This window comes from Borostomias antarcticus (assembly GCF_949987555.1).
Source record: "Borostomias antarcticus genome assembly, chromosome: 16".
Classification (NCBI taxonomy): Eukaryota; Metazoa; Chordata; class Actinopteri; order Stomiiformes; family Stomiidae; genus Borostomias; species Borostomias antarcticus.
In genome coordinates, this window is record NC_140249.1 from 17,227,677 (window position 1) to 17,255,525 (window position 27,849).

General features: G+C 42.8%; 2 protein-coding genes across 3 annotated transcripts in view; one reads left to right on the top strand and one right to left on the bottom strand.

Annotated features, from left to right (window-relative positions):
* Positions 1-27,849, top strand: part of immp2l (inner mitochondrial membrane peptidase subunit 2) — a 98,647-nt gene that overhangs the window by 50,564 nt on the left and 20,234 nt on the right. The gene's annotated exons all lie outside the window — the stretch shown is intronic.
* lrrn3a (leucine rich repeat neuronal 3a) lies at positions 20,529-22,631 on the bottom strand (the record flags this gene model as incomplete). Its single annotated transcript, XM_084451146.1, has 1 exon — positions 20,529-22,631. One exon carries the CDS (start codon positions 22,629-22,631, stop codon positions 20,529-20,531), a length of 2,103 nt encoding a protein of 700 aa, XP_084307272.1.

The following is a 27,849-nucleotide window of genomic DNA, read 5'->3' on the forward strand; positions in this document are numbered from 1 at the left end:
TAGCCTGTATGCTGTAGCCTGTATGTATATTTCAGTATTAACTCATGTAAACCACATTTTCCATAACGTCAGGAGAAATCTACTCTACATTTATACTACATAATACGTAACCTTCTGATTAAATACTTAATCACATAAGCAAGGCATCAATATCTGAGATCTTCCAGGCATGAAGGCAAACCACTCCTTTCCACGCGACGTTGATTTTGACTGTTTATTTTTCCTACGTACCGCATGAATACTCCAGACATTCGATTCTCTGGAGGCCAAATTCTAGTTCCTGTTGATGTATGCACAGCTATAGCGTCTCTATAGTATGCGGTTTAACCTTTTAAAGAGCTTCTCTGAATGAATAATCCGTCACCCTGGGGAGAGAACAAATGAAGGCAGCCGAATACGATTAAGACTGTTCTCTACCTAATGACAGGACATGAAAGGAAATAAATGTATTGATGTGTTTTGCTGTTGGTTTCTCTTTAGATGCAAAGGAGCAGCTTCCAGCTTACTGTACTCTCAGCTCCACCTTCCCTGAGCAAATACCTTCTTAACACTTTCGTGCTCAAAATGAATGGTTTTAAAATACTTTATTTACTTCTTGAAAATAATGTGGATGTAAGAGAGAAATGCTCAAAACCACGTTTTACATTATTCTACTGTATATAGAAGAGACAACTTCCTGTTTGTTTGTTTTTTGCCAAGTTCATACAGTATAACGTTGCACTTTAATTCATCATTACAATGACTAATTCAACTCAGCATTATGCAAGGTTCCTTTAAAAATACAAAAGGTGTGCATTTTACTAAACCTGTTTTTTGCTATCCCATTCTTTTATATACTGTAGCAAAGTTCCTATTCTGCCCTATTCTGTTCCTGCAATTGACTGCTTAATATAATACTGTTAATATGTTGTGTGAGTCCTGTCTGTTAGCTCCAGAACCAGGCCCCAGGCCCCAGGCATGTTGTAGCTTAGCCCTGACCTTGTGCGTCGGCTCCTCGCTGCTCCCATGCTCACCCAGTAACCTCCAGAATAAAGGCTGGGCCGGGAGGCCACACACTGACGCCAGGCGCTATTGATTTGCAGAGTTAATTATTATGGTTATCTGATGTTCCTGTGGACCACCTTTAAGGTACTTAAATGCCCTTGGAGATAATGACAGAGATCAGAATCGGCGCTCATCTTCCCCTCTCCCTTTAAACCCACCCCAGCAAAAAGGCTGAAAGACCGGCAGCACATAGTTTGACCGGCAAACAGCTCTCACCTACAGCCAGGGCAGCTACGCAGCTGAACACGGCCGAGATGGCTATCAAGGTCGTTTGAGAGGTAGTACGGCCCTGCTGGCGATAGCATTGACTCTGTGTCAGTGGCACCTGTCAATCAGTGTTTTAGGGCAGGTTATAATACTGTACGTAGTGGTTGCTGGTTTTGTTAACGACCAGCATAGCCAAATGCAAAGCACTCTCATTCTCATCCTTTGAATGAGGATATATCAAAGGAATCTTAAAAGCGTATTGTCTTAATTATTTACATTGTGAATGATCGTATACATAATTTATCCAGCACGTACAATACTAATGTCATGGGCATACAAGTTTCATTAGCTTGTCAGAATTTGACGTTCTGTTGTGATAATTGGCAGCGTTGCCTTCATTACCCATATTCCCAGTGGGTCTCCCCACAGAATCATACACGTTTCGAAATTGAACGTATTTTGATATTTCCGTGCTCGACGTTGGTTTGTTATTCAGCTCAGCAAACTCCACAGGTATTACCCACATGTATTACCCTGTGTTGTGGAGGTTGGTGCTGAGACAGTGCTCTCTCTCTCTCTCTCTCTCCCTCCCCCTCTCTCTCCTTCTCCCTCCCTCTTTCTCTCTTCCTCTCTCTCTCCCTCTCTCTCCCTCTTTCTCTCTCCCTCTCCCTCTCTCTCCCTCTCTCTTCCTCCCTCTTTCTCTCTCCCTCTCTCTTCCTCCCTCTCTCTCTCTCCCTCTCTCTCTCCCTCTCTCTCTCCCTCTCTCTCTCCCTCTCTTCCTCCCTCTCTCTCTCTCCCTCTCTCTCTCCCTCTCTCTCTCTCTCTCTTCCTCCCTCTCTCTCTCTCCCTCTCTCTCTCCCTCTCTCTCTCCCTATCTCTCCTCCATGCCGCGATAGTGCGGTGTGGTCCGTCCTGTGAACAGGTGCCGCGGTCGTATGGCGCGAGCGCTGGTGTCAGACCTCCGCCGCACGGTGATTTATCTCAGTGTTGTTTTTATTCTCCGGCGAGGGCGAACTGCCCTTTGAACCAAGACCTCTCTATTACCTCCACTCTCCTCCCACCTCTCCCTCCCTCGCTCTCCCACCCTCCTCCAGGATCACAGCTCCGTCTTTCATTATGGTCACTTCACATTTCACCTCCGTATCTCATTGTCCGGAGACCGGCTGAGGAGGCGGGACAGAGAGCCCAAGAGGGACAGGGTTGGGGGCCGGGGTAGTGGGGGTGGGGGCGGATTAATCTTCAAGTGTGATTTAATGCACACAGAGAAATCCACAGGTGCTTCTTAAGGGAAACCATTTTCAAGCTGTTGCAGCACGACTGGAGGCTTATTCTCGATTCATGAAAAGTGTTTTTTTTTTGTAGACTGACCAATTAATCTGGCCCTGATTCACTGAGGGGTCTCTGTCTGTCTGTCTGTCTGTCTGTCTGTCTGTCTGTCTGTCTCTCTCTCTCTCTCTCTCTCTCTCTCTCTCTCTCTCTCTCTCTCTGGAGACACCACAAAGTGTTGGCACAAACACACAGACACATGAACACAGGGGAGAAGATGGATGAGTGGGCTGACACAATATGACTGAGAGTGGCATAGCGAGATAAGCAGCAGATGGATAGACGTAGACTTCTCTACAGAGAACACAGCGAGTGCAGGTGAGACACACTATTCATTTAGTATGGAGAAACTACTCATTGGACAGGAAACCTTGCAACTCATAGTTATGCTTTTACCATTCTCAGCAAAGGACAATGATTTACTCTCTGTCTATATATCTATGTGTAGAGAAATCAGTGTTATACTACTGGTTGTAGAGAATGGTTAGTAAAGAAGCCTTCAAACAGCAGCGAGACTGTGTTTAGAGGATAATGAAATAGGGACATGAACTTGTCTATCTGTGCACCACCTTGCCTGCTCCGTAACTCAAATATCTCTCTCGTACTCAACTCAAACTCTCTCTAATAACTTCTATCCTCTCAGGCAACTAGGCGATGCTTCAATCCATTCTATTCTAACCTCTGTCAAGATGTTATACTGAAACCATCTGTCTGTATCGTGCAGGCAGATGGTTAAGGTTATACCATAGAGAGACAGAATTGCATTTGTCTCTACAGATAAATGATTCGGTAACACTTTACAATGAGGGTACATTAATAAGCATTAGTTAATGCATTATTAAGCATTAAGTAACAGTTAACTAATGTCTCTATTAGCCATTTACTAATGTTATTTATGTTAACTAAGGTTAACTCACCTAACCCTAACCCTAACCTTAACTAAGGTATTAATTAACATTAGTAACCTAACCTAACCCTAAATAAGCATTAGTTAACAGTTAACTAATGTTTTTTGTGACCCTTATTGTAAAGTGTGACCAATGATTCTACTGTAAAGCATGTTTTGTGTATGGGTGTTTATATAGCTAAGTGGTATAGCCTCCCAATATTCAAGTTTTCAACAATACCTCTCATTCTTATTATGAAATGCAAAGCCTTTGTCATTTAGTCAATATGCGCTGAGAACATGTTGTCTCCTTAAAGAGTAGCTATACTACTCAATGGGGGGAAACGATTTGGCCACCTCCAAAAGTACACCCTGAACCAGATGAGCTGACAGAAGTCATTGCTCCATCGATCCCAGGCTCATTTAACCAGTACCAGACTTCACTGTAGACCAAGGTGCCCATTGATCTCTGAGGCCATGGTTACAAATCAGATAGTACACACCACGGAGGCATCCTTTAGATTGGGACAGCGTATTCGAGCCAGGGCTGTTGTGTTTCTCCTCCAGGCCAGAGTTTGGCAGACTTTCCAGCTGTCACAGCATTCAGCGCTGATGAGCGCCTCCAGGAAGATTCATTGTGTGCACCACTCACTTCAAGGAAAGGGGATATTTAAACAAGAAGACTTATGAGAGGACTTTGAATCATTGAATGTGTTGTGTGTTCGTTGGCCTTGTTTAGACCATGTCCAAGTTTGTTGTGTGAGTATTTTAATACCTACTGGGCATGATTTGGTGCAGAAACCATTTACCTTTTTATTTTTAACTTCCCAAGAAGGAAGTGAAACAGTCATGTTTGCTGTGCTTTGAATATCTTAGACGTTGTTTTCTCCTGCCTGGCTACATTTGGCTCTCTGGGATTTTTTTTAATTATTTTTTTATAATTATTTTTGATTGTGTGTTTATAGTACTGTACAGTCGCTGTGAATCAAATATAAACAAATCAAATATAAACAAATTTGTTGATCACATTTTCTATAATTATATAACAGCCATCCACACACACATGGACTAAGCTCACACACACACACACACTCCAACCCACGCACATGCGCGCGTGCACACACACACACACACACCACTAAACTCCCATGAGTGCTGGCCGATTTCACGACTCCACTCCTTATAAAGCTTCATAGATTGTATGTTCCGTACATTATAAAACTGTTTGAAAGAGTTGTTGCTGTCATCTGACATTGTTCCCTCTATGCTCAAATACTATTTCATTAGCCATTTTTCTTAAGATGGAGCTTCTTTATTTTTTCAATTTTGCAAAATTGACTTCTTTTACATTACTGATGAGAATAGAATTTGCCAACCGGTTGGGTATCTTATGTTTTCGATATTTTGAAAGAGACAAATCAATGGTGAAAAGGGAACTTTACAATTAAGTTCTTGATATCCATCTCTCAATGTTCACACAAATCTTTCTAACTTTCTCACAGTATCAAAAGGCATGTATGAGGGAGTCACTTTGCGTGCTGCATTTTAAACACCTGTCAGAGGAATTAGTATCTTATATATTCTCTCTCTACTAAAATATATTCTTGTCATTCATTTATATTGTATAAGATGTAGATTTTCGTTCTTGGTTACTTTATTTGTGAGTCCTAATCATTCCCTCCACTTTTCCCCCCGCATCTACTATACTGAGATCTATATTCCATTTATTATATATTTTGTAGTAATTCTTCATTACCCTCTGCTTTAATAAGAATATTGTATGCCACACCTATTAATTGTCTCTTTTTGTCTCTTTTCGACTTTTCATAGTCTTTAATTGATACCCTGTTTTTGAGGTCAAACTTTTTCTGTTATCCAGTTTTTCAATTGCTGATACTTTCAATTGCTGAAAATTCAATGTCTTTTAACTTATATTTATTCTTTATTTCCTGAAATGGAATTACTGATTTTTTTATGATATCCGATCATTTCCAGATTCCAGAGTTCATCCATGTCTCCCAACAAAGTTTGGCATATTGGATAGTTATTGATGGATTATTCCGAATTTGTATATGTTTTGGGATTTCCATTTCATGGCCTAATATTTTTTTTAAATTTTCACCAAGTATTTAATGTATTATTAATTACAAAATTTACATATTTAAATTTTTGCTTGGAAAAAAGAGCTAATAGTAAATGTTTAAGCTGTAACTGATAGTTTTCAATATCTATCCATGGGTCCTCATTTGTATTGTTTATTATATGGTTAAAATAAAACATTTGAGCTGCATTATGATAAAACTCTCATGGATAATGCAGTAACTTCCTCTTTAATCTATGAGCTGTATTGGACCAAATAAACAAAGAGAGAATTGAATTAACTTCTTTAAAGAAAGCTTTTGGTGGGGTAATAGAAATAGTCTGAAATATAGAAAGACATTTTGGCAACTACATCATCTTGAACAAGTTTATTCTACCTATTAAGTTAATTTTCAAATCAGACCACCTTTTGTCGTCTTGCTTTAGGCCTTTGGTTAATGGAAGAAAATTGTGTCTATAGAGCTGTGACTTATCTGCACTAATATAGCAACTAAGATATTTCATATTCTGTGTCTGCAGTTTAAATTGTTTACAATTTTTACAATTATTTATACTTTTTTCTATTGCCAATAATTCTGTTTTACCTACATTTGTTTTATACCCTGACATCTTCGAAAATTGTCATAATTTCAATAACTTATGGTATGAAAATATTTGCATTATTTCAATAGAGTAATAAATCATCTGCAAATAAGCTAAGTTTATATTTATTTTTTCCAATTGTAACACCTCTTATTTTATCCGTCTAATTTTTTGAGCCAATGGTTCGATTGCTAATGCGAAAAGAGTCGGTGATGAAGGGTCTCCTTGGGCTGTGCCTCTATATAAGGGGAATGATTCAGATATAATTCAATTTGTATATACCTGTGCCTTTGGTGATTTGTAGATTTTTACCATATTGATAAATTCCTCTGGAAAGTCATAAACCTCCAGCACTTTATACAGATAAGACCACTCAAGCCGGTCAAAGGCCTTTTCTGCATACTGTATTAAAGATAAACAAGTTATAGTATTAGTTTTAAAATCTCTTTTCTGTATGAATCCCATTTGGTTATGATTGATAATATTTGGTAGAATTTGGTAGTCTGTTAATTATAACTTAAGTAATATTTTTTATCAAAATTAAATAAACTAATAATAAGTCTGAAATCAGAGGGGGCATCACAGTCTCTGCCTGTTTTCAGTATAACAGAAATAGATGCCTGGTACATGTACCATTTGTATAAACTAAGTCTAATGTTTTATCTTTCAGAGATATGGGTTGCCTCTTAACATTTTTAACTAGTGACGCTAAATGTTTTGCCCTTTTTATTAGCCAAAATATAATTGATTTTATTAGAGTTAAGTCTAAAGTCATTAGCCTTCTTGAGTAATAAACTATCTAGATTTAATTTCACCTCCTGTAATTCGACTAATATTCTGCTCTTGGTTTGAATCTTATACTCTTTCTCCAAGATATTTATCTGCTCCCTCAGTTTCTTTCTTTGTCTAGTTCAGCCTAACATTATTCCTCTTATATAGGCTTTGAATGCATCCCGGATTATGCCAATTTCTGGTCTGTCTTGACGTTTTACCTCATCTATATTAGTTTGAATAAATTAATATCAATATGATTTTAATGTTTCAAAAATTCAGCATTCTTTAAATGTGTCCTGTTCATTCTCCCCCACACACACACGCACACCCACCTTCACACACACATCCACCCACCCCCACCCACACACACTTGCACGCACCCACCGCCACACATGCACACAGACACGTACGCCCACCCCACGTTTACATTCACCCACACACTGACATTCAGCCTGCAGGTCTTACTGTACATAGACTCACTCCAAACACCCTGGCTGTCTATGAACACAACATTTAGCAAAAGCAAGCAACAATCAATCAATTGTTGCCTATAGTTAAAGACACATTCTCTATCTTAAAACAAGAAAAAGAGATGGGAGGGAAAGAAGCATCCAACCCTAGCCTATGATTCACGATTCCGATAGCCTACTCTTACCGACTCCTGCCCCGCCTCTTCATATGGTCCCGATCTGAAACAGTCATTTAATGGGTGGATATTTTCGTTTCAGCTCCTCTTTGGCCTCATCTAGTGATCTGAATCACCTTTCCTCCGTCTTCCACGCAGAGAATAGCTGAGTGTCAGATAAAGGTCTTGATATCCAACCGGTGCAGCAGCTCTCTTAACGGCCAGAGTTCAGACCTCCTCGCACAAAGTTGCATAGACATGTCTGTCACCACTCTGAAGTTGCACCCCTCTGCTCTCACTCTGGAGAGTTTCAGAATTTGCAATTTCTTCTGATAATGTTACAGCTTGAATATGATAGCCCGAGGGTATTTTGCATTGTCCTTAAAGGAGAATTAAAGTCTATGATTTTGTAGCCTCTAAACACATGTAAGATATGTCTTGTTTACAATGAACTTAAAACAAACCAGAAATGTTCATTATTTAGTAATACGTTCAACTAGGGCTGCTACTGTAGCAGCAGTGAGCGGGTCCTCGCACCCCATGCATGTTGTGATGCGGCACCGTTAAAGGGTGTGCTATTTCGGTGTCCAGTGCTGAGAGAAACTTCCTGTCACGAGTAGGTGGCGCTCTAAGCATGACTTAATACCGACGCATAGATGTGCTCAGGACGGTACCTTGATGAAGCGTGAGAAATGTTGTGTAAATCGGACAATGTATGTAGGAGTTATGATGACTTCCTGCTTGACCTGTAGGCAGCGCTATAAGTATGACTCAATACTGACCTACAGATTTGTTCAGGACACGACCTTCATGAAACATGAGCAATTTGGTCTAAATCAGATAACGTATGTAGAAGTTACGAGGACTGTTTTATGGTGAAACGAAATTCGCCGCAGCGCCACGGCAAGGGTATTTAGTAAACATAACATCTTTTTGATAACTTTTAATCAAAAAGGTCTTCAGATGAAGCAGACCGAGTGTGAAGTTGATCGTATGAAATCTGTAGGATGAGTTTGTTAAAGTACAAAGGATGGAAATGTCAAAAACGAGCAAAATGGCGGACTTCCTGTTGGACTGAGGGTATGGCTCCAAAAGACCTTTTTGTGTGTGTGGATAAATTAGCTATGTCTATCAACTTTCGTTTGCCTATGAAAAACTGTGGGGCTCGCCATTTTAAACTTTCCAGGGGGCGCTTTGGAGCTGTTTTGCCACGCCCATTTCCGGCACCCATGAAATATCTTTTTTCTTTTTTACCGGGACTGACGTATCTGCCAAGTTTCAAGCGTTTTAATGGATGTTTAGGCTGCCAAAAAGGAATTTGTGGTTTCATCAGTAGGTGGCGCTATAAGTTTGACTCAATACCGATGCATAGATGTGTTCAGGATGCGACCTTCATCAAACGTGAGCAATTAGGTGCAAATCGTATAATGTATGTAGGAGTTATGAGGACTTCCTGTTTTATGGCGAAATGTCAAAATTTGGCGGGGCGCCACGGCAAGGGTGTTTGGTGAAAACAAAACTTTTGATCACAAAGGTCTTAAGATGAAGCAGACCGAATATGAAGCTTGATGATGATCAAACTATCAACTCGCCTACATCAAACTGAAAGGTGGGGCTCGCCATTTAAAATTTTCCAGGGGGCGCTCTTGAGCCGTTTTGCCACTCCCATTTCCGTCACCTAAAACATCCTGTTTTATGGCGAAACGTCAAAATTCGCCGCTGCGCCGCAGCAAGGGTGTTTAGTAAACGTAACTTTTTTTTTAATAACTTTTAATCAGAAAGGTCTTCAGATGAAGCAGACCGAGTATGAAGTCGATCGGATGAAATCTGTAGGAGTTCTTCTTCTCCCCAAACAAATGCCTTTTTGGCGGGCTAAACATCGATGAAAACGCATGAAACTTTGCAGATACGTCAGTCCCGGTGAAAATTTTGATATTTAATGGGTGACGGAAATGGGCGTGGCAAAACGGCTGCTAGCAGCCCTAGTAATCCAATTTCAATAGGGCCTCGCACCACCAGTGCTCGGGCCCTAATAATTATCCTTACAATTTCAATAGGGCCTCGCACCGCCAATGCTCAGGCCCTAATAAACTGAATGTGGTGGTTACAGACGCTGTTATTTTGAAAGACTCAATTGACCAGCATGCATTGCGCGAAACTGAGCTATCGGGAGGAGGTGAATGGAGTCGGAATTTGGCATAACAGCGGTAGCAATCACTGTTCTCCAAAACAAACACCGACCTCCTTATTTTTAAGGGACTGAGAAATGCAGTAGTCAGAGATCTGCGCAAGGCAAAAACTGCTCACTTTACACAACTGATTGAGGGATCTGCAGAAAATAGCACATCTCTTTGGAAACACCTCAACAGTCTTACTAAACTCAAGCCTAGTCAACAAAAAACAATAACAGAATTGGAAGTGAATGGAGTAATCAGTACTGATAATACAACTATTGCAAATGAATTCAATCACTTCTTCATTCAATCTGTGAAGGAGCTTGCAGAGAATTTTGAACCGGCTGAACTATCACAGATCATAACGACTGAGTCATCAAAGCTTTTCCAAATTAAGGAGGTCAGCCAAGAAAAAATACATACAATCTTCAATAAATTAAATAAGTCCAAGGCAAAGGACATGTTTGGGTTGGACACTGTTTTTATCAAAACACACTGCTCCGCCCTGATGAAACCTGTAACGCACCTGGTGAACCTTTCCATCAGAAAGGGCAAGTTCCCACAAAGGTGGAAAAAAGCTATTATAACTCCAATCTAACTTGCCTGGCCTAACTGGCCTGGCTCTAACTGGCCTGGCCCGCGGTGAATGGCCTGCCCCCCCCCCCCGTCAACAAAACGAAACTGAAAGTGTTCCATCTCGTGGCCTGACTGGGGCTACATTTCCCGGCCTGAAATATTCACCCAGTCCGCCCCTGACTATAGGCCAATCTCAATTTTGCCAGTTCTCTCAAAAAGGCATTCGACACTGTGAACCATAAAATACTCTTGAACAAACTTACCAGCTTCAACTTCTCTGAGCATGCTATCGGTTGGTTTGCATCATATCTTGAGTGCAGGGAGCTGTGTGAAAATAAACACAGAATGCCACTACAATCCACAATGGGCATCCCACAGGGCTCGATCTTGGGGCCTCTGCTCTTCAGCTTATATATAAACATGCTGCAAATCAGCTAATTGTCAGTTGTACGCTGATGATACAGTAATTTATGTATCAGCTAGGACATCAAGTGCAGTAGCAGAGACCCTGACTAGGGAAATTTAGGGTGTATCCCAGTGGCTTAAAGACAACCATCTGACCCTAAATGTTAAAAAGACTGTATCTATGTGCTTCTCCATAAGAGGGAAAGCAAAACTCATCACAAACACCATCAAAATAGACCAAAAGGCCATAGAGGAAGTCAGAAAATTCAAATTTCTAGGAGTCATTCTGGATTCCCAACTCAAATTCAACAAACACATCAAGAAACTCTCTAAGACTGTGAGGATAAACTTGAACTGCTTCAGAATGATAAGGCACCACATTCCGCTTAAGGCAGCTTCACTGATTTTACATGCCATGATATTTTCCCACTTATCATACTGCGTTACTGTATGGGGCCAAGCCTCCCAATCAACAGTCAAACCCATCATATCACTATACAAACAGGCATTGAAAATAATGGACCGGAAACCAATGAGGTGGCACCACTGTTTAATTTGACAGAAATACAAGCTTTTAAGTTTTGACAGTTTCATTAAGTTTTCTTTTCTTAAATTGACTTTTAAATGTGTTAATAATCTAGCCCCCGCTATACTCTGCCCATTCATAACAAAAATGAACTCTAGGAGGCAACTGCATAGCTGATGCCTGAGCATCTACCAACTCAAATAAAAACACAATCTGAACTGAACATGTTTAAAGGAAAGATGAAACACTGGCTGAAAGAGAACCAAACATGTAACCACTGGTCAATGACCCTATGTACAGGAACATGCATACAGGTACATACACACGTACACACACACGCACACATTTGTATACACACATGTTTACTGTACACATACACATACACACACAAAATTGTATGCTGTTATGTTGTGGTCATGGATCTGTGAAGTGGTAATGTGATATAATTGTATGATGTAGGTTTTAGCTGCTGCATGTTTTGTGTAATGTATTTAATTGTTTTAAATTTTAATTTTCTAGAAAAGCCTAACTAGGGACTGGGGTTGCAAATTAGCCAATAGGCTAAAAACCTTTCATGCAACACATCTATTACGACAACATGTATGTAACATTGTGCGCTGCATTGTCCCTAACAACTAAACCAATAAAAAAAAAGAAGAAAAACACAGACAATGCCAAAATACTGTGCAATTTGTGGAATCAAGGATTTACCTGCACCGGCGGGAGTGAGTTTCCATCGGTTTCCGGAACACCACAAAGAGTCCTAAGAACTCAGGTGAATGAAACATCTGCGTGTCGGTTGTCATCTTTTGTGTGAGTGTGTGTGATCCCATAATTTTTGTTCTGTTGAACAAATTTTATAGAGTAGGCTAGAGGTACTGTAGAGGGTTAGCATGGTGCACCCGCCTCGAGTCCCCGTCCTCCTAGACGTTTTTTGTTGTTGTAGTCCTCGTTATTTTGCTTCTGGGGATTTGTGGACGCATTTCGGAGTCCAACCTTATTCCATTGTCATGCACTTCGCCCGTCTCCACATTTGTATCAAGCGCGTCCACTCTCTGAACAGAGTTCAACAATTCTTTGGTTGCAGTGTTTAGCATCAATAGTTGGTCCAATTACAGTTCCAAATCGTCAAATCTGACGTTTGCGCTGACATTTTTGTTTGGCATTTTTGTTTGATGCCTCGTGAGCGGCAACTGCCAGTAGTTAAGGAAGTTCGCTATCGCCAATCAATTCAATGTTTTCGACGTATAGCCTACTTGATCTCCTTTTAAGATGGGGAGAGAGAGTTTGATTAATGGGCTTTTAAAATTTGTTTTAATCCATTGTTTGCCACGCCGTCAGGTAACCTCACCCCTTCTGACCTCTCACCCCACGCATACTCCTCAGCCTTCTGGGAAAATCACATCCCAAACGGTCCCTTCCATTTGAGAAGACATACTATTATGTTTGTTTGAATGTGCGAGTACACACAGGAAGTGCTAGATAAAAAGACGCTGACATCCAGACTGTAATGGTATGCACTGCGGCATCTCGCCATTTAAAATCGGTACACACGCTGTGTATACGAGAGCCACACTCAAAGGGCCCGCTGAGGTGAGGATGAGGCATAACTTGGCTCTGCGCGCGGTGTGTGGCACCGAGATAGCATTCATCAATCAAATCTTTAGGATGCTTGTCTGCTGCAGGCCAAGGCTCCCACTGATTGACTGATTGATTGGGGAATCATTTCTTGTTTTTCTTAACTGACGAGCCAGGTTATGGCACATTTATGGCTTCTCTGTGAGGGGAAACTGTCGAAGATGTCGCTTCCTCCAAATTGTCTCTGATTTAAAAGCAGTGAGGCCGCCACTAAGTGATGTGGACAATGCTGCCTCACATTAAGCCCTGGTCTGCTGTTGTTATCGACTGTATGACCAATGTATAATGGCCGCCTCCAGCTAAGATGGGAAGTATCTGGTGGGAGTGTGAAACAATTCTATTTGTTGTGTATTAGTAATGCTCACATTCGGCTCTGAACCTCTCATACATACTGTCATGTCATAGAAATGAACTAGGTCACATAATAAAGTTATATTTTGGGCGTTACAAAACTCTTGTCAGACATCACTGACAAGTTGACGTTTGTGATGGAGCACACACACTTGTTTGTGTCAGTCGGTGCTGTAACCTAATCGAAGCAGACAGTGTGTTCTTGAGAAACGCTGCTCCAGAAACACACTTTGTAGTGTGTCCTGTGGCGCAACTGGAGAGCAAGTCGCAAAGAGCTTTTAACCGCCCACCGCTCACTCATTTACAATTCAGATTTAAATGCCTAATTAGTTCCAATTGCAATTATCATCATTAGGAATGGAGCGGCATGTGTTATTTGTCTGTGATCTGGCCTAATTTGGTGGATTTGTCTTATCTGAAGTTCTGGAGTGCCAGCTGGGGAATGGGGGGTTGCGGGGGGCGATGATGAATATCAACCACTTGACAGCACAGATGATGTGTCCTGGATTAGAATGCACTTAGGAAGTTTGGCCATATGACGCTAGTAATCAGACGAGTGTTCAGCCCTACACACTCAGCAGAGAGCCTAGCTGAACCTGTTCCAGGCTAGATAGCATGGCGGTACACTCACTCACTCACTCACTTAGTTAAAGGGGAATGCCGCTGTCATAGCAAGTTTAATGTCACTTTGTCCTCAATGAAACCTATCCGTACACACCAACATTTAACCGATCCATGCAGTAGTAAGCTAGCTCCTTTTTCCTCTGTGCGCGCACCCCCTTTATAATGGAGGTCTATGGGCCTCTGCTAAACACTATGATAAACATGGCTTTTCAAGGCAGGAAGCGCAGGGTGTGATCTTACCGGTGTCATTATGCTGTCATGTGAAATATATCGCATTCTCAAACCGAATATTGAAACAAAAGCTACATTTGAGCCAGAACTATTTTGCCGAACGCACTACACACCATACCTTTCGCACTGTAAACTTCCGCCGCACGTTGTAGAGACATAAAAGAAAGAAGACCGGTATTTACCTGCATTGAAGCCATCCCTCCAGAAAGTAGCTACAATCTTCCAATCCAGTCTGCGCCACGTGCGTTTGTTATCATTTTTTCCCCGTCATTACAGCGAGTGAGTGGGGGATTGTGGGAAGTGTAGTTCTTAAAACGCAGTGCCGATTTTATCAAGAGCCCCAGAGGGGCTGCCAAAGTGCCGAGTTATCTTGTGTAGCTTTAAAGCCTTGACCACAAACACACTTAACAGATGCTGTTAGTCTCCAAGGATAATGCTCTGAGCAATCCTGAACATTTTTTGGGTTCACGGAGAGCCAAGGCAATTTGAATGGACCGGAGAGCCTCACTAACAGCTTGTGATGGTGTCTAGATTGGCAATATGCACGACCTGTAGAGAGAGTATAAGAATAGAGAGCATCACAGGGTGCTGTTTGTCTTTATGTGGTTTTTAAGCGGTGACCTGTAACTCTCATTATGTGGAGCCCTCTCTCCAGCATTGCGCCAGCATTTTTTCAGGCATTAATGAGGGTAGCTCGGTGCAAGTGTTCTGCGGGACAGACCCCCTCTTGTGAGCCTGTCTTAATTTCTTCTAATCTACCTCACTCACCTTGGCTCCCAGCTATAATCACAGCACTAGGAGGAAGCCGCCATTTAAATGAACCAGCTTACCAGGTCATTAGGAAAAGGTAAATTATTCATTACGGAATGTGTAATCATAGAGGGCCCTTTGATGGCGGTGCTTTGAGTGCCACGGTGCTGCCGAGGATAAGGGAATTCACAATCCCCCTTTGAGAGCTAAGCCACGCCCGCTCGCGCTGGCGGGCGCCAGGATGAACGGGGGGCTCTAAAGAGGCACTGGGAGGGAGGTGAGGGAACGGTGGCAAATCCAGAGGTAATTAACTTCCAACCCTCCGAGCAGCTCGACACGTGAGGGCCGCGAAGCAGGCATGTACCCACCCACACATAGGCTCTCTTAGATGACGCTTTTTAACTCTTGACCTGAGAGTCTATGGACAGTTCACAAAAAAAATGTGTTACTCTATTCCCATGCAGTGTCTACAAACTAGGTAGGATCAGACACAAGAGCCTCATAACAGAACATCACTCGACAGGACTTGACTACAGCCTCAATGCAGTTTTCAACTAAAGTCACTAAATGATCCTCAGCCACGTGTGAAATAATCCTTTCCAGTGCAAAGAGATGGTAATCATCTCATCATATCATGGATATATGTAAATGAAGTTCTGCTGCCAGCCCTACAGTACTGTAGCTTCCATCTCTTTGCCAGTGGTGTCTTACTGATGGGTGTAGCAATGAGAGCTTTGGATTGATTCCTGCTCTTACAAACTAGATTGACACATGAAAGCCCCAATTCACCCCTCTTTTATTGGTACAAAAAGAAATGGCAGCTCCAGTGCCGTATGCTCTGCTATTTCCTGCTTCCTATGGATAGAAGAGTGACTTCCTGAGTGTGGCTGATTGTCATCCACCCCCACTCTCTGTATGCCGCCTCAACATGTCAGTAAGAGGGTGTCACTGCCTCGCTGCGGGGGGCTTTTCTGGCATTTTTGTGCAGCTCTGTAAAACTGACACGGGGTAAAAAGAAATAAAAAAACAGGGGTTTTATAAAGCAGTGGGTGTGAGGAGAAGAGTGACGTGAGCACAGTGAAGTCCTGGACCCACACACAGGGACACTGTCAAAAATGACCATCTGTTAAAAAAAAAAGAGAAAATTAAACAAAAAAAGTAACCGGTACATTACTCAGTGTGAAACTATAGGAAAAACACACAAATGACCCATTACAAGATCACACAAAGTCACCAGCGTTGTTTTAACTTAATGGGCCAATGAAAGGATATAATTGCTTAAAGCCCGAGGGTGCAGTTGATGGGAGTATTGGATGAATGTGCGCCTTGCTATTTTTACTTACTCTAGGCAACAATCAGCAGGCCTGGCCTAAATGCAAAATGTGTATAATGGGGTAATAGCTCACAAGGGGAGAATTTGAGCAACCCTGAGAGGAACGATAGATTTTTCCACGGTTGAATTTTATGTGCTAACATGGAGGAATTGCATATTTTATAAGTGGAAACATTGTAATGAGAGATATTTGTAAACTTCAACTAGAGGTCATTAGATTGTTTTGGGGGATATTTTGCTCATGAAATTAAATTAAGAACTTCACGGCATAACGTACAAGGACACAGTATGAAGCGGTATGAGTAAAACCCTGTGCAGTGACTAACAGCGCCATAACATTTCATGATATTCTGAGATTGAATATGGCCCATCAGAGCATCTATGAGCATCTATTTTGATCTCCACATCACAATAGACATACATTATTCTTCTACTGATCTCCATATCACAATAGACAAATACATTACTTTTCTGATCTCTATATCACAATAGACAGATATATTACCTTTCTACTGATCTCTATCACAATAGACAGATACATTACCTTTCTAATGATCTCTATCACAATAGACAGATACATTACCTTTCTAATGATCTCTATCACAATAGACAGATACATTACCTTTCTGATGATCTCCATATCACAATAGAGAAATACATAATCTTTCTGCTGATCTCTATATCACAATAGACAGATACATTACCTTTCTACTGATCTCTGTATCACAATAGACAGATACATTACCTGTCTGCTGATCTCCATATCATAATAGAAAGATACATTACCTTTCTGCTGATCTCCATATCACGGCAGATACCTTTCTGCTGATCATACCACAATAGACAGATACATTACCTTTCTGATCTCTATCACAATAGACAGATACATTACCTTTCTGATCTCTGTATCACAATAGACAGAGATACATTACCTTTCTGATCTCTGCATCACAATAGACAGATACATTACCTTTCTGATCTCTGTATCGCAATAGACAGATACATTACCTTTCTGATCTCTGCATCACAATAGACAGATACATTACCTTTCTGATCTCTGCATCACAATAGACAGATACATTACCTTTCTGATCTCTGTATCACAATAGACAGATACATTACCTTTCTGCTGGATCCTCTTTTCCGTTTTTGTCTCCACTTCGACATACAGTAGGCTAGGCTTTCCTTCACAACATCAAACCCAGTCACAGGAACTCACTCTCTGACCCATATCACATTCCTCTTCTCATCTTCTCAACACTGTATAGCACATTCTCTGTGTGCCCTCAATAGAATGAATACTACAGAAGCTCTAAGGGGACAAAAGGGGCCGTGGGGGTCTTGCAACTATGAGGGGACTGGGTATGTGAAATGGCTTAATTGTGTAGGACTTCCATTGCTGGTATCTATCTATTAAGGATTGGTTCATAGCTTTTTTACTAGTATTGAATAGGGATGAGACGGTATACCGTAAAACCGTGAACCGCAGTATAAAATGTCCACGGTATTAGAACCGTGACATTCCCTGTGTAATCGGTATTACGTTTAAGGTATTACACAATAATGCGCTGCTGAAACTTCACATTTCAAGTTGCTTGCAACAGTTAATTTTGTAATTTAATATAACCTTGCTATTAATAAACTGAGCTTAATTACAATAGTGTGTATTTTCCATCATGTGTTGTACGTAGTTCCTTCAAAGTAAAATACTTGTTTTTTTTATGTGTGTTGGGGAGGTGAAATGTCGTATACCGTGAAATACCGTAAACCGTACCGTGTAACTAGATGCCGTACCGTACTGCAAAAATCCATACCATCTCATCCCTAGTATTGAAACAGTATGAATACAACCTGGAGACATGCACAAGCAATTTTGTAGTACTGTACCTATAGGTCTATTTCATACTCAGTTGCTGGTCTTACTGAATGTCAGCGACATTTGTAGAAAAGTTGTGAATTGAAATTGGATCTCACGCTTGGGAATCTTCTTTCCTGTATCCTCCAGAGCACTGTGGCCCAAGAGCTCTGAAAGCTCTGCATATAATTTGTCACTTTCAATTACTGTATTCTAATTGCAGATGTGCAACCAACCAAAAACTGTCCTGGAAAATGATATTAAAAAGAATGACTAATTAGGCTGTTCTGTATGTGGAGTTAAGAAATTGCCTGCTAATTCTCCAGTAGTCTCCCTGGATAATATATTTCAATTTCTGTATATTGCATGGAGCTTTTGTATTGAATAATATTAATGGCCACGCATATATTGTATCAGTGAGGAAATGATCAGTGGGTTAATCGTGCCTACATACGAGCGCCTCCCACCAGCGCGTGTGTGTCTGTGTGTGTGTGTGTGTATGGGTACTGCTGAAGAATGGAGTGATTACACACACACACCCCTGGACCAATATTAACTTCATTGGCTGGCAAACACCATCTTACTTATTCCCCTCTGTGAAGATATGACTACGTTGTTGTTGTTGTAATAGTATGTTTAATTTACCCAGCCTGCTGTGAATGTCTGTATGAGTGTACTCATCATATCAAATTGTTAAAACAGATTCTCATTAGTTCCTCACACCATATTGCTTACCTTTGGGTAGTGCTAAAACAGTAACTAAATATGGCATTTTGCCATTGGGCTTGTATTGGAAAACGTCTGCATGTGTCAAAATTTTATGAGATATGTCTATTATAATTTCATTTCGCTGAGTGGATGGCATGTTGACACGTCTTTAGCTTTGGTGTGGGGTGACCTGGAGTTCAAACCAGCTGAATGGTGGCATGAAAAATATGTGACGAAACCTTCGCGGAGGTCCTGTCACCTCTCTCTGAAATCCACCCATTCAAGTGAAATTCTGGTCCTAACTATCCAGTGAGCGCAGCCTGCTCAAGTCTGCACAGGCTCCGCAGGACGCCGAGCATCTAATGAAGACGCCAGCCATCTTGACTGGTAGAAAAACTGGTGAGATCAATAACATCTGTTCTGCAAAGGGCCAACCGTGGTCCTGCTCTGTCCTGTTACTGACTTCCAGCACTTTGTCCCGATTTTGCAGTCCATTTGTCTCCTTCCCCTCCACGTTCAGTGTGAAGTGCTTAACAAACGAGCCTGAGAGTTGCTGAGGCGGCCTGTAATGGCGGCCGTGTCTCACCGGGGTCACGGAGGAAAGGGGGAACCTTCCCGCCTCACGCTCTTGCTGACCTATTCACTACCTGCGCTCTAATGGGTCATATTTTAGCTCCCGTGGCGGTGACAAATGGCCACACTCTAAAAGCCCTGTCCAAGGTGCTGAAACTCCGTTGATATATGGCCGAGTCCTCCTGATAAATACCCCCCATCAGTCCGCGTGTGACGCCGATTCATCACCTCTGTGAGGTTTGTGTTAGGAATCCATATTGGATTTTTAATGAAAGAGAATATAATGCAATTCAAAGTCGATAGATTCCCCCATGCCCCACACGCATAGGGTGCACACACATACACACACAAACTCGCACACCTCCTCCCTAGTCATTGGCAAAACACGTTGTCTTGCTTTAGATTGCATTTTGGTAACAATGTTAAAATGTCCGCCTTCAAGGGCAGCTACTGTAATGTGTTTGTCTACATCATACCATTTTCCACTTGCATGGCTTAGACATTGATATGGGAAGATTTACGGATCTCATACTCATGGATTATAACATTTTGCCTTTCTTGAACAGCAGAATGTTATAGATAGTGATTTTTTTTAAAGCATTCCAGTACAGTATTCATCTTTGTAGGACATATTTGTGTAAATATGACACATTCAAGTGAGAGAAAACATTACCTTCCAGTTAAAAGACGACAATGTTTTTTTAATGAAAAAATGTATTTTGATCATAAAATTGTTTACATCAGTCATTGTTATTGTATACTAGTCTAGCAGGGGTTTTTCCCCTTTACAAACTCTATAAGTGTTGTTCCTTATCCAGTACTTATACAGTACAGTCCTTTAATGTTACACAGCACATCGAATAGTCCCTGTGGACCTCAAAGACATCTCCACAAGGCGTTTAAACCACAGCCAACAACAGAAACAACATCGTCTTTCTGCTGTGCTTCATTTCAGTCGCACTGCACGAATGACCAGTAGCCATGTAATATATATCACAATTTAGATACTTGTCTGTGAAAGTGTTTCTGCAATGACACAATTTGTACTGTAAAAGAGTCTGTAGTTTTAGCTGGCTACGTATTTATGCATGAGCGCCCCTTGATTCCACCCTGTCAGGTTCCCTGATCAGGTGTCCTCTCAATGTCTTGAAGAGGGCACCTAAATCAAATAGTTCTGTGTCCATCTCTATTTCACCTTGTCCTAATCCAGAACATTAATTTCCATGACCAAGGACATTGCTCACATGGAATTGTCTGATAAGTCTATTACCGTTGCCCTCACCTTGACACCAGCCACACTGGTGGGTTCTGAGAGGGAGGAAGGGGAATGGCCACTAGGACCCAGCAGTGACTCAGCCTGATCCACTGTCAACTTCCTGTAAAAGAACTGGCTATGCAGGGACGTATATACAAAAGAACAAGCGACAGCAACCACAACGAAAAGCACAGCACAGGCAGCCATAACCACCGTGTCCCAATTGTCACTGTTCTCCATTGGCAGTTCCAATCCTTTAGTGGTGACATTGACACAGTCCCTGTTTTCCCCCAGCTGCTGGCTTGTCACCTCCACGCACACCCGGTACTGGGTGGAGGGCCTCAGGTGTGCGAGTCGATACTCTTTGACATCAGAAGGAACCCGAGCAGTAAACGCCATGAAGGGGTGATTAACGTTGCCTGTCATGTACCACTTTATATTGGACACAAAACCGCCAGTATTTTCCCAAGACATCAAAACAGAATAAGGCTGCACAGATCTGACAGAGAGATGTAAAGACTGGTTCGAAGGTCTTGGAAAGTATCCGTCCACCACCACCAAGACAGATTTGAGGTCGGCACCGACGAGATTGTGGGCGACACAGGTGTACAGTCCAGCCTCGTGCTCGGTAGCATCGTAGATATCGAAGGTACCTTCCAGATGCATGTAGTACTTATCGGACACACTGTCGGTCAGCACCCTGCGGCCTGAGGGAGTGACCCAGTAGATCTCTGGCTCCGGCTCTCCAAAAGCCCGGCAGTGCAGCGTCAGGGAGCTCCCTTTCTGGACGGCGACGCGTTCCGGAAAGCTCCCGGGCGAGATGAGTGGAAGGCAGATCTCCGTCATCTCCAGGAAGTGGACCTGGCGCACGTGCTGGCCCTGGTACTCCGGCGGCTCCACGCAGAAGAGCGAGTCGGGCTCCATGAAGCGCACACCGGTCTTGTTCATGTTGATCCAGCGGACAACGCAGTCGCAGCGGATGGGGTTGCTGTGCATGCTGACCTCGCGCAGGTTGGGCAGGGCCTCCACGGTGCTGCGGTGCAGGGCGCTCAGGGCGTTGCCGTTCAGCATCAGGGTCTCGAGCCTGGGCAGCTTGTGGAAAGCGTTGGGATGGATGTACGACAGCTTGGGGTTGTTGGTGGCCTCGATTTTGGTCAGTTCGGGTAGGTTGTTCAAGGCGAAACCATCGATGGATACCAGCTCAGGCATGCTGTTGATGCCCAGCTCCTTGAGGTGGATCATGTCCACAAAGTCCCCCTTCTGAATCCTCTCAATGGGGTTCTTGTTTAGATCCAAAAACTTCAGGTTCTGCGCCCTCTTGAGCGCGGCTCGGGGTACTCTGTCAAACAGGTTGTCAAAAAACGAGACGCTCTCCAAGTTCTCAAGGCCCGCCAGAACGTTGTCCGGGACCTCCGACAGATTCATCCTGGCCAGAACCAAACTGCGGAGGTTGACCAAGGGTTTAAAGTTCATGTCGGACAGCCGGAGGATGGGGTTCTCGCCAATCATCAGGATCTCCAGACTGAGCAGCGGCTGGAACCACTCCCTGCTGATGCCCGTCAGCCGGTTTGAGTTGAGATGGAGCCGCAGGAGCCTCCCCAGCCCCTGGAAGGCCTGGGGACTGATGGAGGAGATCAAGTTGTGGTTGATGTAGAACTCCTGGAGGTTGGGCAGGGAGGGGAGGCAGCTATCGGACAGGGACTGGACCCAGTTTTCCTCCATGTGCAGTGACAGCAGCCATGGAAGGGGCCCCAGGTGGACGTCACTCAAAAAGGATATGTTATTCTGGGACAAGTCGATCTCAGTGATGTTGGCCAGGTAATCCAAGGGTTCTTCCACGTCAGTGATGGTGTTGGTCTGTAGCAAGAGTACCTGCGTGTCTGGGGGCAGCCTCTCCGGCAGTGTTGCAAGTCCTAAGTCGTTACAGTCCACCGTGGGAGCCTCTCTGTAAATGGAGCTGGGCGAGAACCAGGGTCGTACTTCACATCGGCACAATGCAGGGCAGTGAGCGCCCCCCTCAGAGGCCAGAACAAAGGCAGTCAGAGCTAGCCCGGCTAACAAACACGCCACAAATGCTGTCTCCTTCATCTTGGCCCCCTTTTCCCTTCAGCTAGTAATTGGTCCTTATGGAGTCAGCTGTTAGCACGGTTAACTTCACAAATAAAGGCTCATTTGTTACTGCAGCGAGACAAGAGTGGATTTCTGCTGACGCCTGGTCCCCAAAGCCTTGGCCCCGTTGTCTCCCCCCGTCCTTGGCAGAGAGGAGCAACCTTTCAATTTAGCCAGTGCCAGGTTGTCAAGCAAGCTGGATATGTGAAGGTCAGTGTATCCTTCAGGGAGTGGGTGTGTGGAGCGACGTACTGCCTGAGGAATGCTCTATCTTCATCTGGGGTTGCATCACTCTGTCTTCCATCATTATTAACCTCTGTCACTGTCACTGGAGTCAATATTGACCTGGGGAAAGAGAACAGAAAAAATACACTCAATACAACTTGACATTATTGACTGAGGCATATTAACATTTAGGAATATTGAGACCCATTCAACTCATTTGATTTTATTGCTTTCCCATTGTCATCAGTTATGATTGACTTGGCCTTATGTATATCATCTGACAGTTTGGTGACTAATAATGGCACTTTGAGAGTCACTCAAAATCACAGAAGGGTAAGACATCTGGCTGAGGAACATTTTTTTTCCCCTTTTTTTTTTTTACTGCACTTCTCATTTGGCTCACAGCAGTAAAACTAAACTGGCAACATCCCAAAAAGCTTAAACAATGCCCATAGGAGAATAGCAAGTTTAGAATAGCTATGACACTGTGAACCTATTCCAGTGTTACAACACAACTTATAATTAACAGGAGTTTGACATTGCCCTAAATCTTTGCTGTTGTGAACAACATTCACACACACACACACACACACACGCACTTCAACTTTCTTTCACACAGACAAAGCCACCAACAGTTGCTCAACTGAAGCGCACAACCTCAAAACATTTTAGATTCACCCAAAATAGCTGTAAAGCTTGCCACGGGTTTTTCACTGTGACTGCAGCCCCCTGCATTATTTATGAGTAACTGAATCAAAGTTGTTCCTGTAGGTGACAGGTCTGTGTCGGGTTTGCTTATGTTGACTGCACATATTGATGTTTCAATTAATTTGTGACCTTGAGTGCAGAAGCCGCGGCTCTGTGTGTGATAGTAGGTGAAGCTGTCAGTAAGGCTATAACAGCAGGCTGGTGAAGGAGACTCGCTATGACAGAGCCGGCATATATTAGCTTCATGGCAGTCAGTCAATACGCACAGGTGGGACCAAGTTTCCCAAAGAGCTTTGCTTGTGTTTTTCTTTTTGTTCTTTTTTTTGCCGGCCTCGCCCCGAGCCATCTGTGTAATACCTCACAACATTCTGTCCAAGGTGCTTTATGCAAAATACTGTATATAATTTACACCTCCCCCCCCAAAAAGCGTGGATATCAAATTAGAACAGTTCACAGTTTATTGTGGTGTTTAATATCAGTATGATGTTTTCATAAAAAACACCTTGAGAGTGTTGTGAACGGTAGTGCTGTTTGTAGACAGCATTCCCTGGTGCCTCTATGTTGGGATTGTGCATGCAAATCATTAAACCTTGGAAAGGGGGATGCAGACCCGCGTGTCTATGTATTCACGCACATTTTGTAAATAGCAGCAATAGGTTTTGAAAAACACCCTTTATGGTAAAAGGGAGAACATGGATTGAATTCTAAACTGTGCAATTCTCATCATGCTTTCTCCTTGGTTTGAGAAGCGAGGCTCACATAGGCTCGTTTAATTTCTCCTGTTCGCTTCCACGACGCTCGTGCTCATTTCCCTGTTCCCTGGGACTTCTCTCAGATGTCCTCCACACACAATTCAATTGCATTAAATGGAGATTTGAGTGGAGGTTGGTTTTCTCTCAACATGCTGTACATCTTGTGTAGTATCATGGGTATGCTGTAGGATGGTACTGTAGATATGTTCAGCTGGGAAGCTGTCATTGCTGCTTTCCGATCCTATCTGAAAGGGAAGCTTCTTCACCTTTTGGGTTTTTCACCAAGACATATTCTGTTGTTTGTTTGTTTTTACACCGGTGAGAATGTTATTCATATACACGTAGTTACGTATTATACTGTATTTGCTCTACTCTTTCAGTTAATTATTCATTCACTGGAGTTGGCCTACCTAGTAGGCCTACCTCATAGAACATAGGTAGCCCTACTGTACATTATAACGTAATGGTTGGAGGTTGGAGAAGAGTGCAGAATTGATGTTGTTTCACTGTTTCAATATATCTCTCCAATCTGTCAGAAATGGTTTGATACTGTATGTGTTGACATGGCTTCATTGCTGGAGTGAGATCAAGCGACAAATATCATATTTTTTCCCCCCCATTGTTCAACAAGCCGGTTTACCTTAGGTCTTATGACCTTGGTGGCCAAGTGTTATTGTAAGAGCAAACAATTCATTGTGCAGAGAAATCCAGAGTGTTGACCTCTGTGAACTGGTCCGTTCTGATGGAACAGTCCGCCGCTGCTGCCAGTGTGAAGAGACTATTGTGTTTCCCAGTCCTCCATCATGTACTGTAAGCTGTTTACACTGCAAATGCAGCACTCATAAAAAATATATAGATAAGTAATAACTACAGAACCTGAATTCTCTTTTGATTCTTTTAAAATGTAGGGGTCAGGTAGAAAAGCATAGTTCACTGAGCTAACACGGGAAAAGCTAAAGTAGTTTTTTTTTTTAACCGCGCAAGGTTGCATGCAGGGCACTTTTTAAGTGCTGGATATTGACATTCTCCAAATGGATTAAGGAGAGCCGTATATTACGTATTTATGTCCTTTCCTACAGTGAACAACGCACAAGACTATGAGAGTTTTCGGGCCACGTTCCTCCCCTCCTAATGTGGTAGCCGTCTCATAAAGTGGTCGCGTTCGACCATGTTTTATTCACCGCCCAGGACTGAGCAGGCTGGGCCTGTCACAGCTCCAGCGGTACAGAGAGTGTGCTAGCAGGAGCCTGCTGCCTGGTGGAAGTGGAGAGTCGGACATGACACCTATGTGACATCAGCCCGATATTGTGACAAAGCTCAATGAACCTGCTTTGTCTTTACACTGTGTGCCTAATGAACGCCATCGGCTTTGGGCTAGACTAGAGGTGATATATGACAGCATGTTTACTAGTGTGACAAACAAAATGGAGGTTGGCTATTGTGACCACTTTAAGGCTTGCTAGGGACAAAGAACCCCGTAGCCTACAGCTACACGTCTCATAACACAATCCTTTCATGGGTGTCCAATGCAATTCACATCCAGCTGTGTCTATGAAAGGCTTAAGTGCTGCACTGTGGCTAGCAGTCATGAACTTCTACGCATTTTCTGTGGGCATAAAATGTGGTCATAAAATGTGGTCATATTTTGCGAGGGATGTTAGTCCCAGCCTACAGATCATTGAGCCCTGTATCTGTAAGAAATAAATGTTCCAGATTTTTTGAAATATACATTTGGGAATTGGGGAGGGGGGGGTTGTGGAATCTCTTTGAAAATGCACTTTTTTTTGCACAGCCACAGGAACATATATAGAAATATATAGTCATAGTGATCTGATAGCAATCTGTATTTGGAATTTACAGAGAAATGGTTGATCCACCTGGTAGCTATAGTGTGTAATTCCACATCACTCGCTTGTGACATGGAGTACGACTGACTACCAGTAGGTACAGTTCAAGCCGGCTGTGAGCATCAATGATCCGTCGTGCTGTTGTGCTGTGTTACACAATACAGCAGGAGCGCTACTTTACCCTTCCAACCCCTCTATCACCCGAGGGAATCATTGATCCCTGCGCTCTCTCTCTCTCTCTCGCTCTCTCGCTCTCTCGCTCTCTCCCTCTCTCCCTCTTTCTCTCTCTCTCTCTCACCACCTCTCTCCTTCTGTGTCCCATGCTAGTCTTAACTACATTAGAGGCCCCAGCTTTGGCAGAGTGGGAGGTGGGGTGAGGTAAATGGAGTGAGGTAACCAACCCCCCTCCCCCATCCCCTCATCGATTTACCATTAAACCTATCTAAGCTAAAACTGTGCGCTTTTAGCGGGGACCCAACAGCCCTTGTGTTCCCTAAGCAGAACCCAGCCTCCGCTTTCACGTCGGCGCCACCCAGCCAGCAGCCGCGCAACCTGCATTAGCAACGCTAGCTCGCCGCCTGTCATTAGCATTAGCTGTGCGGCTACATTCATTAGCACGGCTCGCCGTGTAGCTCGCATGCATAATGCAATCTGGAGAGGAGCACATCCCCCTTACATCTGCTCCACGACGCCTGGAAATAAGCAGCAAGTCAACAATTAATTAGGGATCGATGTTAAGCTGTCACTTCCCTCCGGCTTTCAGCCCCCCTTCACAGGCCTTTGACTGCTCTGGAGGATGCACACACACACACACACACACACACACACACACACACACACACACAGGTAAACACAGTCTGTTGATTTATGAACCCACATTGTACCTATATACCATTATCAAGTATTTGAAGGATAGGATGAACTTGGTGCGCTCATACATTTTTTACATTTGATTAGGCTTTCACCAAGACAGATTGTTGCATAAATTGCTAATGTAATGCATTACCAGTCAAAGGAGGTTGGGTTAGATGTCACTGTTCCCACAGCATTCTGGGTATTCTGTGTGGTTCTGCCTTGCTGATCTATATCTAATCTATCCATCTATCCATCTATCCATCTATCTATCTATATATCTATCTAATCTATCTAATATATCTATCTGTCCTCATCCTTGATACTGTGGGTTTAGCAGCTGTGGTTTTGGCCTTATATGATTTTCAGAACCGAGCAAGAAGCCTTTTGAAATTCTCCCTTCACCACTTTCAGGTGAATAGCTGGTTGCTTTGTTGTTAAGTATTGTAGGCTAAATGATATGGCATTCTTTATGATCAAGACAAACGGATCCCATTCCATTACTGTCTCCTTCTGAAATATTAATTACTGAAATGGCCATTTTGGCTGTTAGAATATGAAATTGGCTGTTGGACCATTGAGAAATAACAGTGTCGCCTCTTTAAAACTGTGCAGCTGCTGCTGATTTAGCACGATACCAGTGCCTTTTTTGCCATTTATAAACTGGAACGTTTAGCTTGATTTACCACTGGAATGAGCAGTGATTCTTGCTAACCGTATTCGACCCCATTTAGCAACGTTGTAAATGTGCTGAATTGGGTCTGCGCACTAAAGATGCCTCAGCGTCATGCTGTTAATTATGAACCAGCCCTA